Here is a 12,661-nt window from a genome sequence, read left to right as displayed (position 1 = left end):
CTGGGATGGGATGGAGCCCCATGTGGAATCCCTGCTCAGCAGGGAGTCTGCTTCTCCCTCTCCCTCTGCCCCTCTTCCTGCTTGTGCTTTCTTTCTCACTGATAAATAAATAAATAAATAACTCAGGTGTCCCGAGTTAAACATTTTTCTGGAAGATCTCAGGTCACACAGGGGGCAGAGCCCGTATCTGAATCCTCATCTATTTGGTTCCAGAGCTGGGGTACTGCATTAACACCAGTAATTTGGATTACAGATGGATACTTTGCTAAATGAATTACTACTGCAGTCCTGTAATTAGTGCGCTTCCATAGGACTCTTTATATTGAATTCTTTTTACCATGTTCAAGAAGAAATCTGTTATGAAAACCATACTACACCAGTGCTTTATGCAGGATAGAGCTTGTTAAATGTTCATGAATAAATGTAGCTTAAATATGTTAGCTATGGAGTTATATATGACTAGATTAAAATTCTCTATTTTACTCTTTTTTTAAAGATTTTTTTAATTTGACAGACAGAGATCACAAGTAGGCAGAGAGGCAGGCAGAGACAGAGAGAGAGAGAGAGAGAGGAGCAGGCTCCCTGCTGAGCAGAGAGCCTGACTCGGGGCTCAATCCCAGGACCCTGAATTTGTAAATCCAGGAAAAGCACTTCTTCATCTTAGAACCACTGTGAGGAATAAATGAGATAATGAATATGCAATATCTAGCACTCAATAAAAAGCAGTTAAAAAGCGATTTTATAATCTTGAAATGATTGTGTTCAGGCCATAAATTGGGATCGTAGGTAGGTATTAGGTGGACAGGTCTAACACTTATTAAATAGAAGGAATCATTAGGACTACTGGGGGCACATAGGAGAAAAGAGTCATTGAGACACCCAAGATTATAGGCTTGATATTTGCTGAGTAATGATGTGGTTAAAGACAGAAATGGGGAAGTTAGAAGCTATCCTGGATTGAAGATGCAAGGCTTTTCATGATGTTCTGAGGAGAAAAAGATACATAGGATTTGAAGAGGCAAAGAAGACAGAAATTGTATACTGGTTGAATGATTAGATGAAGATGGATGAATTAATGCATAAAAAATTAATTCAAAATATACTTATGAAAAAAAGCAACAAAATGTACTTACTGAATGCCGGGTACTATGAATTTATTGCCTAATAAGAGAAGATCTATGGTCATAGCTTCAGAATTTCTACAAAAGAGTAGTTTGGGGATAGCAATCTCTTTGGAAGGGTGTGGAGAGAGGGGGCTGGTGAGGAAGAGGATTTGTCTTGAATTTATTGCCTAGCTAGAGAAGATCTAAGTTAGTAGTTCCAGAATGTCTATAAAAGAGAAGCTTGGGGACAGTAATCTGGAAGGGTGTGGAGAGAGAGGTCTGGGTGAGGAAGAGGATTTGTCTTGACTCTGTAATCTTGTTAGATGAGAAAATACCAAAAAAGAGGGAGGGGCACTGATTGAGATTAGGCTAGAACTAATTCTCCTCAGAGTAACTCTCAACCCTGTCACTCAGACATATGTAAGTAAATAATAACAGGGCATCTGGCTGGCTCAGTTGGTAGAGCATTGGATTCTTGATTTCGGGGCTGTGAGTCTGAGGTCTACACTGGGTGTAGAGATTACTTAAAAATAAAATCTTAAAAAAAAAAAACCTAACAACAGTAAATTAATGAGATATTTATTTTAACAGGTTTCCAAATAAAGAGCTATGTCAGCAAGGTGGTAGAAGCATTTAATTTTCCTTGTGGAAAGAGTAGAGAGAGGAAGGATTTAATGAAAAGCTGTTATTTTAATCTACTCTTATTTATCATACTTGAAAAAGGCAATTAATGTTCTAAACGCAAGAACACAGATCTTCAAAGACCAAAGAGTTATTAGAGATCCTGGTCCACTCTTCAAAATTTGACTGACGTGGGGATAAGGCTGGAGACGAAGGATTAGCAGGTGCCCAATCATCATAGGCCTACATGTTATATAAAAAATTTTGAAATTCATCCTATGATTGATGGGAACCACTGAAGGATTTCAGTCCCGGGAGTGGCAATAATAAAATACTACAATGAAACATTTTAGGAAGATCACAGGACGATGCATTTGAAAGAGGTACAAGCAACGTGACCCCCCCAACCTCTTCTTTGTAAATGAAATAGAAGGAAAAACATGAATAAAACAAAGTCCCTATTCTTAAAGAATTTACATTCCTATGGGAAGAGACAGACAATAAAAAAATAGATATATAATGAGATATCAGATAGTGATAAGTGAAGGAAGGTGCAGAAAGAGGGGCGGAGGTACCGTCTTAAGGCAAACTCAGTGTCGTTTTCACTAATCTCATCTCATAGCCACCATAAAAAAAATATATGGTTTCAAGATCTTCTCTCACTTTCCAACACAACAACTCTACTATACTGAGAGCTTAATGTTGCAAACTTGTCCATATCTTTCATTTATTGTCTCAAAACTTCTTTACTTTCTTAAATATCCATGTTGTCTTTGCAAAGCCCATAAAATGAGCACTTTCCCCACTGACATTTATAGAATTCACTATCAGGCTGCACTGAAAACCTTTCTTTACCTTCACTTCACCCAGATCCAACTCTTCACTCTTTTTTAAAACTCTTTAATGTCCATAGTTTGTTTCACACGATCTGTATGTCTTTTTTCTCTTCCTCCTTCTTCTTCTTCTTCTTCTTCTTCTTCTTTTTTCCTTAAGAAACATGTATTGTACTGAGTTCTTAGTCTGGTAGACACTTGGATCAGGGCAGAGAAGGGCAAATGCGGCCCTGACCTCTGGAGCTGATAGTTATACTCCATAAGTGGAAGCTAGAGGGGTGGGGGATCCGAAACCTGTGAGGCCAAAGTGGAAAAACCACTTGTTGCCAAGCCTTAGATGCCTGGTTTCAAGTTGATACAATCCTGTGTGATATGGACACGGCTCAGAGGCTGCGGAAAAGGGGAGCAGCATATTAATTCTTCATCAAAGGGCCCCTGGGTGGCTCAGTTGGTTAAGCATCTGCCTTTGGCTCAGCTCATGATCCTGGAGTCCCAGGATCTAGCCCCAAGTAGGGGAGGGAGGGAGTTCCCTGCTCAGTGGGGAGTCTGCTTCTCCCTCTCCCTCTGCCCCTCCACCTGCTTGTGCTCTCTTTCTCTAATAAATAAAATCTTAAAAAAAAAAAAAAAAAGAGTTGTTCATCAAGGGCTTACAGTTCTTTCTCCACGGACTTAAGTCCTGGCCAAGTCCCACCCTTCAATACCTGGGGCCTGAATAAAAGAATGCAGATCTCTGGGAGCTACTTAAATCTACTGAATCACAATGTCTAAGGGCAGGGCCCAGAAATCTATAGTTTAATCATGAATACCCCCAGGCCATTGTTATGTACACTTAAAATGTGAAAACCAAAGGCTTCTGCTACCTTTTCTCACTTCACTTTCACCTTAAGTAGTTACCATTATCATCCCTATTTTCCTAAGGAGGAAATCGAGGCCTAAAAAGGTTGGTTAATTTGCTGAAGTCACCCAGAGCTAGGGCTGGAATCTACACCCATCTAGATGCAGCTCCTAGTCTTAAACATTACAGTGGGGTCATCGCTTGCTAAATAATTTGTTGCTAGTATTTCAAGAAGCACAGGGCTTGGAATTCGAAAAGAGTCTGAAGGCCTACTAAATTTAGTCCGGTGAACTTTGACGAGTCATTCACATTTTGAATTTCAAGCCCTTCGCGGGTTAAATTTCGGTCACAACACCCCCACCTATAAGACGCCCCTGATGGGCTAGGCGAAGCAGCCCACTGTCCTGGGAGGCTATCGATGACTTCGGCGCGCCTCTGCCTGTTGGATTGGCTCGAGGCTCTCCCGCCAGGACTGCCCTACTCCCGCGCGCTCATGGGCCCGCCCCCGCCGCCATCTTGGTCTGGGAGGGAGCGGGTCGCACGCGAGAGTAAACAGCCCGAGCCGGGAAAGTCGAGATCTGGCTCGGTCGGGGTGCCGCGGGTTAGCCGCGGAGAGGACGCAGCCCTGATCTTCGTACGTGGGGTAAGTATCCGGGCCACGGTGCTGGGCCCTGGCAACTCTCAGTTTAGCGCACCCTCCGCCCCCTCGCGGCTGGTTGCCTCGCTCCCCGGGCTTCTCCCGCCCCCGGCGGGTCTCCTCCCACTGTTGAAAGCTGCCCGGGAAAGTGGTGGCGGGAGCGGGCCTGGGCCGGAGCGCAGCGTGGGCCCAGCTGCGTGTTGCAAGGCGCAGGAGGAGGTTAGGGTCTTGGATTGGGAGGCCAGGGGCCGGGCGTGTGGACGCGATGGGGCTGTGAGGCCGGGGGCGGGCGCGCGGGTCTGGGGCAGGGGCTCGGACCCGGCCGCCGCGGGGCTCTTTCCGTCGGTCATTGGGTTTTCTTCTCTTCCGGTCCGTGCCTTAGGGTGGCCGACATGACGGCCCCGGCTGAGAGTCCCCTGGCGCCGCTGTTGGAGACTTTGGAAGACCCTTCCGCCCCCCATGGAGAGCAAACCGACGCTTACCTGACCCTGACCAGGTAAGGCCCGCCGGGGTTGGGGGTGAGCGCTCTGGTGGGTTTTGGGGAGAAGATAGTCGCCGTGGGGCACGCAGAAGCGGGTTTGTGTATTCTAGGGGTCTGGCAGCTGTGAGGACGCCGGGGTCGCGGGCAAGCTGGGGGCAGGTGGTGCGTGCTAAGTGACGTTCCCAGTGTTGCTGCAGAGCTCAGAGCGTGGGTATGGAATGAGGAAGCCCGCACGTGTGTCTGGCTGGCTAGGACTTTTTTTTTTTTTTTTTTTTTTTTTTAAGTTTGGTTGGAAGTGGGGATGCTGGCGGGATGCTTTTCAGTGTAAGCCGCCCAGGTATTGGGACAGTGCGGCAACTCAGAATCGTTTACTTAATAGAGAGCAATAACCGGGGTTTCATTTTTAACTGTAAATGCCTCACGGTAATTTTTAATCTGCAGATCCCATTTTGCTGAGTTATCTACTTATTTGGAAAAGCTAGGAAAGGGTAGCAGTTGGTACAAAACAATAAAGATTTAGTAAATTTTTAGTGAATTTGTAATTCGCGCTGGGTTTTCCTGTTCCCTCTTTACATGCTGATATGGTCCAAATGTATACACTGTGGAGCAAAAGTCACTCTTAAGGGTTCTTCTTGCATTAAATTCAGGCCGTGTATTACATGATGTATTTACAGGTATTAAGTATTTTAAGCACTGGGCTCCTCAGCTTGGTAGAGTTCTAATAAACTTTAGAAAGAGGATAAAAAGGGGTATTTTAGGGGGTAATTATAGTTTTTTTGTGTGCCATTTGCATAAGTTTTTTGTTCTTTCTGCTTTTAAGTCGAATGACTGGAGAAGATGGAAAAGAAGTCATTATGGAAATTGAGAAAAAACTTCCTCAGCTATTCAGAGTTTTAAAAGTATGTATCTGTTTATTGAATGGTTTTCTGTTGTGGGGAAAAAAAGTTTTACCAGCTGACTCATAAAAACTTTGAAACGGAATAGGAGCAGGATCATTATAGTACTTTGTCAGTGTTTAATATGTATCGAGTACTTTCTTAATTACCTTACCTGTACTCTCTTAATCCTCTGTGTGCCTGTGAGGGTACTCTTGAATCCCCACTTTGTAGAAGAAATTGGTTTAACTTGCATAATGTTGCCCATCGCCAGGTTAATACAAAACCTATGCTTTTATTTTTTAAAATATTTTATTTTTTTAAGTAATCTTTACATTCATTGTGGAGCTCCAACTTACCACCCTGAGACAAGAGTCCTGCGCTCTCCCAAAACCTGTACTTCTAATTTAAAAGCAGTTAACAGCAATTATTTCGTGTTTTTTGTCTTTTTCTAGGAATGTATTTGAAAGTAAATGATTCTATAATTTTGTCTTTGGTCTGTTTTTTGGCAGTATTTTTCTTTTTTTTTAAACTCCTTCCCTCACCATCAATTTTTGCCATTCTTACCTGGTTAAAAAACCGTTATTATGATTATCTTCTTTGCTTATTTGTAGGGAGATGTTATAGTAACATCAGACTGCGGACTTCTCTTCTTATCCTCAGTATGCAGTGGCTTTGTGACTGTCCTTAACACTTCGTTTCTGAATTCCTTGCTATTAGAATGAAGAGGTTGAACTACATCTCCAGAATTCTTATTTTTATGACCATGTTTTGTGCTTTTAAAAAGGAATATTCTGTCATTTATTGTACATTTTAGCATGATTTCCAGTTAAATGTTGAGGCAATTAAGGTACTGCCTACCCATGAGTATTCCTATTATAGTCAGTAGTGCTTTTTGTTTGTGTAAGCAGGAACTTAGTTTTTGTGTAGTAGTTCGGGACTTATTGATAGTATTATTAGACAGTATTAATTGTAATATCCTGTTTTTCTTCACTATTATGTTCCACATCTCAGCAATATATTGGATGTGATGAAAACATGCATCTTCATAAATTTGGTGTTCAAGAACATGTAGGATCAGGAACTCAATTGCTTGCACTGTTTAATAGCGTTTGTAACTTAAATGCCTGATGAATAATTATTTGGAAGCATGTGGGCGGTTAATGATAGGAAAGTCAACAGAAGCTTGACAGTCAACAAAAGCTTTCTAGGTGAATTATTAAGCATTACAAGGATAATTGAATTCCTTTAGAACAGGAGCCAGGTTAGGTGAAATATAACATTTCTATATAGTTGTTTACAGTTCTGTTAGTATTGAGTCTAGAAACGCACAAAATTTTTTTTTTTAAGATTTATTTATTATTTGAGTGCTCGCTTCGGCAGCACATATACTAAGATTTATTTATTATTTGAGAAAGAGAGAGTGGGGAAGAAGGGGACAGAGGGATAGAATCTCAACCAGACTCCCTGACCTTGAGATCATGACCTGAGTCAGACGCTTAACTGAGTCACTTAACTGAGTACCTCAGAACCCACAACATTTTTTCCCAACGATTGATGTATTTGAGAGAGTGCTTAAGAAGGCATGGGAAGGGGCGCCTGGGTAGCTCAGTGGGTTAAGCCTCTGCCTTCGGCTCAGGTCACCATCTCAGGGCCCTGGGATCGAGTCCCGCATGGGGCTCTCTGCTCAGCGGGGAGCCTGCTTCCCTTCCTCTCTCTCTCTGCCTGCCTCTCTGCCTACTTGTGATCTCTGTCAAATTAAAAAAAAAAAAAAAAAAAAAGAAGGCACGGGAGAGGGAGAGAGACCTGGAACTCAAATCCCAGGACCCTGAGCTGAAAGCTAGAGTCACTTAAAGGATTGAGCCACCTGGGTGCCCCACCCACAATATTCTTGAAGACAACACTGTTAGGGAATATTTCAGGCAATATATATTTAATAAAAAAAAATGTTGATCACAGTTAGCTGTTCTCCAGGAGATACAGTAGTAGCTCTCAGTCTTAGTAATGCTCTTTCTTTGGTTGTCTGAATTCGTTGTTTTAATATGTCTTATGCGGGGCACCTGGGTGGCTCAGTGGGTTAAAGCCTCTGCCTTCAGCTCAGGTCATGATCTCAGGGTCCTGGGATCAAGCCCCGAATCAGGCTGTCTGCTCAGCAGGGAGCCTGCTTTCCCCTCTCTCTCTGCCTGCCTCTCTGCCTATTTGTGATCTATGTCTGTCAAATAAAAAAAAAAATAATAATAATAATATGTCTTATGCTCCAGTGTTTGTTTTTTTGTATTTCATTTAATTATAAAAGGGGTGCCCCAGGGAAGTGTCTATTCATATACCTATTTTTCCTGCTCAAGAGCAGCAAATACCTGAGGATTCCTTGGATATCTGATTCAGAGCAGTGGGGGGATTTGAAGATAAATCACTTTGAAATAGGAAATGGTACCAAGAAAGACACAGAGTTACAAATAAACGTGTGGTTGGGGAATACAGCAAGACTACCTTTGACAGAGTTGGGATTTTATAGCCTGTACATACATGATATGGGTTGGGCTTTAAATTCCAGATCGACATTCAAATTTTCCAATCTACAAAGTAGGGATTTCTTTTAAGATAATGTTTAAAGCTCCTGTCACTTCAGATCATCTGTAAATGTTCCATTCCAACCCCTCTCTGTCTGGGAGGTGTCACTCCACTCCAAAGCTAGGATGCCTGCTTTTGTTTTTGAGTCTTTTGCTTACCTTTTTTGGAGGTGTCTTCAGCATTTTCCATTTGTTGGCTCTTTTATTGCTTTCAGCTGTGTGGAGATGTTCTTTTAAGAGAAACATTCTTTTTTATGTGACCTCTTTATAGTGCTCTTCCTTTGTTTGCCAAGCTATATAAATGGCTTCCTGGTTTTATTCCTTTTCTTTCTCTGAGAATTTATAATTTTAATTGTTTATAACAAATGTACTTTTTGTTTTTGTAGATGCACATTTCCAGTCAGAATTCAGACCTCAGTAGTGCTGCTCTGCAGGCCTTGGGGTTTTGCTTATATAATCCCAAAATTACCTCAGGATTATCAGGTAGTTAAACTTATTGTGACGTAATATTTTTAGAGTTTATATTTTGGTATTTGGTCTGGAAGTGTCCAACACCCACTATGACACAGAAAAAGTATTTTTAGAGTTTATAAATATGGTTTGGTATGTTAAAAGTACTGATATGTTAAAAGTACTGTTAAAAGTACTCTATTAATTTTATAACTTTTTAGTAGTTTAGGATTTACTTTTGAGAAAGAACTAGTGTTTTGGTTATCATCTTTTAGAAGATCTCTTTTTTTCTAGACATAGCTTTAACTTTGATACCACCAGATTTGCTCTAAAAGAATATAAACCTATTTTAAAGTGATTGTAATTAAAAAGAACCTTCTCCTTTATAAAGTATATATGCTTTGAAAGGTAATAATTTAGATGGTGTTTTATTGTATAGAACAAGCATATACCCTAAGGAACATACTGAATTGCAAAGTTCTTTTACATAGTGGTATTGAGATAATTTGGATCCAAAAGCAGCTAAGTTTTCAAGTAATCTTAATTACCACTCTGTAGTTTGCCATTTTAATGGAAACCTAGGAGGTAATATTTAGAAAGGGGGAAATCCGGGACAGGAAATAAGGATGCCTGAAAGTTATTACTATCTTCTTTTCTGATGGTAAAGGTTATGCCCTTTTTTATACATACAGATGTTCCCAATCTAAAATAGAAGTTCATTTTAGAACAGAGGTGTAGGATTCTTAACACCTTGCCAAAAATTGTTTTATATGTTTAAAACTAATGATACCTATGAAATTTTTTCAGTTGCACAAATTGAGTATACTGTTTGTTTTCTCTGAATATACTTTCCCATCTGACCTAAGTTTTGTGTTTTGGAAGAAATTTGATGCTACCATTGGTTCACTGATCCTCTTCTCTGAATATGCATTTAATTTTTTGACAGTGAGGAATATATTTTTGTTGTTGTTGTTTCTGTATTTGAGATTTTAAAGGATACAAACTGTTCCACATAATTAAGGCTGCTTGTTTTTCAGAGACAGATACTCAAGAACTGCTTTTAAAATTGAATGATAGTGTTAAAAGCCCAGACAAAAATGTACGTACTAGGGCGCTTTGGGTGATATCCAAGCAGACATTTCCTGCTGAAGTCATTGGCAAAGTAGTGAGTATGGTTTTTGTATACGTTTTCTTAACTACATGCCACTTAAAAAAATTGAGGCTTATTTGTATTTATTTGGTTCTTTTAGGTATCCAGTATAATTGATTCATTAGAAATAGTATTTAGTAAAGGAGAGATGCATTCTGCAGTTGTTGATTATGAAGCATTAAATGTCATCATAAGGTATGAATTTGCTGTTTTGGAAGAATAATTTCATTAAATTTAGAATTTACTTCAAGGAGTGGACTTTGGGGACTAGAATATGAGTTAGAAGTTAAAAGAACAAAACGTCTTGTAAAAGTCTCAAGGATAAAAGGTAACAGGAAAAAGAAGGAAGTAGATATGTTTAAGTTACTAGGTTTCTTTATTTATTGTCTTTATTTTTACTGAGTCTTAAAAATGAAGTCTTGGTTGGGGTTCCTGGCTGGTTTACTTGGTAGAGCATGCTGCTCTTGATCTTGGGGTCATGAGTCTAAGCCCCATGTTGGGTATAGAGCATAGGTAAAAATCTTGGTTATGTTGCTGCTGCAAAAATGATTCTAATTTTTTTTTTTTAAGATTTTATTTATTTATTTGACAGGGATCACAAGTAGGCAGAGAGGTAGGCAGAGAGAGGGGGAAGCAGGCTCCCTGCTGAGCAGAGAGCCCGTTATGGGCTTGGTTCTAGGACCCTGGGATCATGACCTGAGCCAAAGGCAGAGACTTAATCCACTGAGCCACCCAGGCGCCCCTTGATTCTGATTTTTAAAATTATTTCCATTAAAGCTTTTGCAAGAGTTTAAAAAGTAATAATAATAATAGGCTCCCAGGTAGGGTTAGGGTTAGGGGATGTAAGAAGGCATTAACAGCAACTAGCAGCAGATGGGAGAACAGGAAAATGCTTTACCTTCTTCTTGTGTATCCCTGTTCTTTCAGGGGCATGCTAACGGCACACAGACTGCATTGTTTATCTTACTAGTTTATCTTACTAGTTTTTCTTTTTTTTTTTTTTTTTTTAAGATTTTATTTACTTACTTGAGAGAGAGCATGAGAAGGTAGAGTGTCGGAGGGAGAAGCAGACTCCCTGCTAAGCAGGGAACCCGATACGGGACTTGATTTGCGGGACTCCAGGACCATGACCTGAGGCGAAGGCAGATTCTTAACCAACTGAGCCACCCAGGTGGCCCTCTCTGGCTATCTTCTAAAAGAATGTTGAATTTACTTGTCTTTTAAAAAGATCAATACTTTAAATATTAATTTGAAAACAAAATGGTGTATTCTTATTTTAAAAATTTGTAAAAATAATATAGAAACCTACAAATCAGTAAATAAAAGTTATATCCCCTTGTATGCATATATGTATATATTCTAAAATAGATGGACAGTATTAGGTAAATTTCTGTATGCTGCTTATTTTCCTGGTAGTTTAGACATAAAAGGTGAGGTCAAGCTAATTTCGTTGATTTCTCTATTACAGGCTAATTGAACAAGCCCCAGTTCAAATGGGAGAAGAGTCAGTTAGGTGGGCAAAACTGGTCATACCTTTAGTGGTTCATTCAGCTCAAAAGGTACATCTGCGGGGAGCAACTGCTCTAGAGATGGGAATGCCATTGTTGCTTCAGAAACAACAAGAAATAGCATCTATCACAGAGCAGCTTATGACTACAGTAAGTATTGTTTTGTGTAAGGATTTTTTGGATACTGCGTTGTAAGTTTCTGGCCCAAGCACAGGGATCATAGTGGTATAATTGTATTATGATCTAGGCAGTTCTACTTTTAATAGAACATAAGTAATTGCTTAAGTTAGTGTAGGCATGGTACTTCTTTAAGGGAGGGAGCTGTTTTATTTAGTGTTTGTAGGATCTAGGCATTTTATTTCATCCCCATTGCCCTTAGTGATAGAAAGGGATTGCATTTCTGGAAAAAGAACAACATTAACTGAATTCAGTGCTATTTGGGTTATTTTAAGATAATACCAATAGGTATAAGTTTAAAGCACATAAGTGTGTATAATGTGTACAATTTCCTAAAGTTATTACTTGCCTCAGGTTTTAGTCTTTTCTGCCATTGTTCTTGTAACATATTTATTGAGCACTTACATGCGGAGTATTGTTTTATACACTGAATATAGCAGTGAACAAAAGGAGCTTGTGGAGCTTCTTGTCTAGTGGGTCTGAGAGGCAGTAGAGAATATAATGCATTTAGTGAAGAACATTATGGAGAACCGTAGAGACTAGATGGAGAGTGCCATTGGAGAGGAAGGATATGGTCACGGAAGGAAAAAGAATAGGATATTTAAACAGTAATTTGAAATGGTACAGGAATTAGAAACTTGGGTGATAGGGAGTAAGCTCATTCCAGGCAGGAGGAACCATGAGAGCAAAAGGCCCTGCTCTGATGGTTTTGTGTTGGTTGGTGTTCAGTGAACGCTGGCATGTGCAGTATTTTAGAGTGAATGAGGATGAGAAGATTAGGAGAGGAGAAATAGAGGGCCCAGTCACAGAGGACGTTGGCAGTATTGCAATCATTTGTTTTCCTCTGGCTTATATTGAAAACCTGTTTGAAGGTTTTGAGTCTAGGAGTATTTATGTGTACTGACTTGAGCTTTAAAGGGATCACTGTGCCTGTGTTGAGAATAGACTTCTAGAGGAGTTGAGTAGAAGAAGGGAAACTAGTTCAGAGATAACTTCAGTAATCTAGGTGAGGTGAGGGAGCCTTCCAGATTTTAAAACCTGGGATTTTGTTTATTTTTTTAAAATTCAGGAGGCCTCATGGGAATGTTTGGAGCCCAATAAAGTAGCTCCAATGTCTTTGCAAGGTTTTTTTTTTGATAAGTTTATTAATTTTTTAAGAGCATATATAAAATTCTTTATAAATTTAAAAATGTTCTCAGCTGTTAGCCATGAAGTTATTAATGTATTTTTTTTAAGATTATATTTATTTATTTGACAGAGAGAGAAATCACAAGTAGGGAGAGAGGCAGGCAGAGAGAGGGGGAAGCAGGCTCCCTGTCGAGCAGAGAGCCCGATGCGGGGTCCGATCCCAGGACCCTGAGATCATGACCTGAGCTGAAGGCAGAGGCTTAACCCACTGAGCCACCCAGGTGCCCCCTATT

General features: G+C 40.1%; 1 protein-coding gene across 1 annotated transcript in view; it reads left to right on the top strand.

Annotated features, from left to right (window-relative positions):
* Positions 1 to 3,900: 3,900 nt before the first annotated feature.
* The window catches only part of RIF1 (replication timing regulatory factor 1), a 55,764-nt gene continuing 47,003 nt past the window's right edge, over positions 3,901 to 12,661 (top strand). The window contains exons 1-7 of the mRNA XM_080798149.1: positions 3,901 to 4,035; positions 4,412 to 4,525; positions 5,331 to 5,409; positions 8,342 to 8,438; positions 9,443 to 9,570; positions 9,656 to 9,750; positions 11,024 to 11,213. Of these exons, the coding sequence (XP_080654275.1) occupies positions 4,422 to 4,525; positions 5,331 to 5,409; positions 8,342 to 8,438; positions 9,443 to 9,570; positions 9,656 to 9,750; positions 11,024 to 11,213 (693 nt within the window). The 5' untranslated portion in view covers positions 3,901 to 4,035; positions 4,412 to 4,421. The remainder of the gene's footprint in view (positions 4,036 to 4,411; positions 4,526 to 5,330; positions 5,410 to 8,341; positions 8,439 to 9,442; positions 9,571 to 9,655; positions 9,751 to 11,023; positions 11,214 to 12,661) is intronic.

Source organism: Martes martes, assembly GCF_963455335.1.
Source record: "Martes martes genome assembly, chromosome: 3".
NCBI classification, from domain to species: domain Eukaryota; kingdom Metazoa; phylum Chordata; class Mammalia; order Carnivora; family Mustelidae; genus Martes; species Martes martes.
Note: the sequence above shows the minus strand (reverse complement) of the source record. Positions and strands in the feature narration are given on the sequence as shown.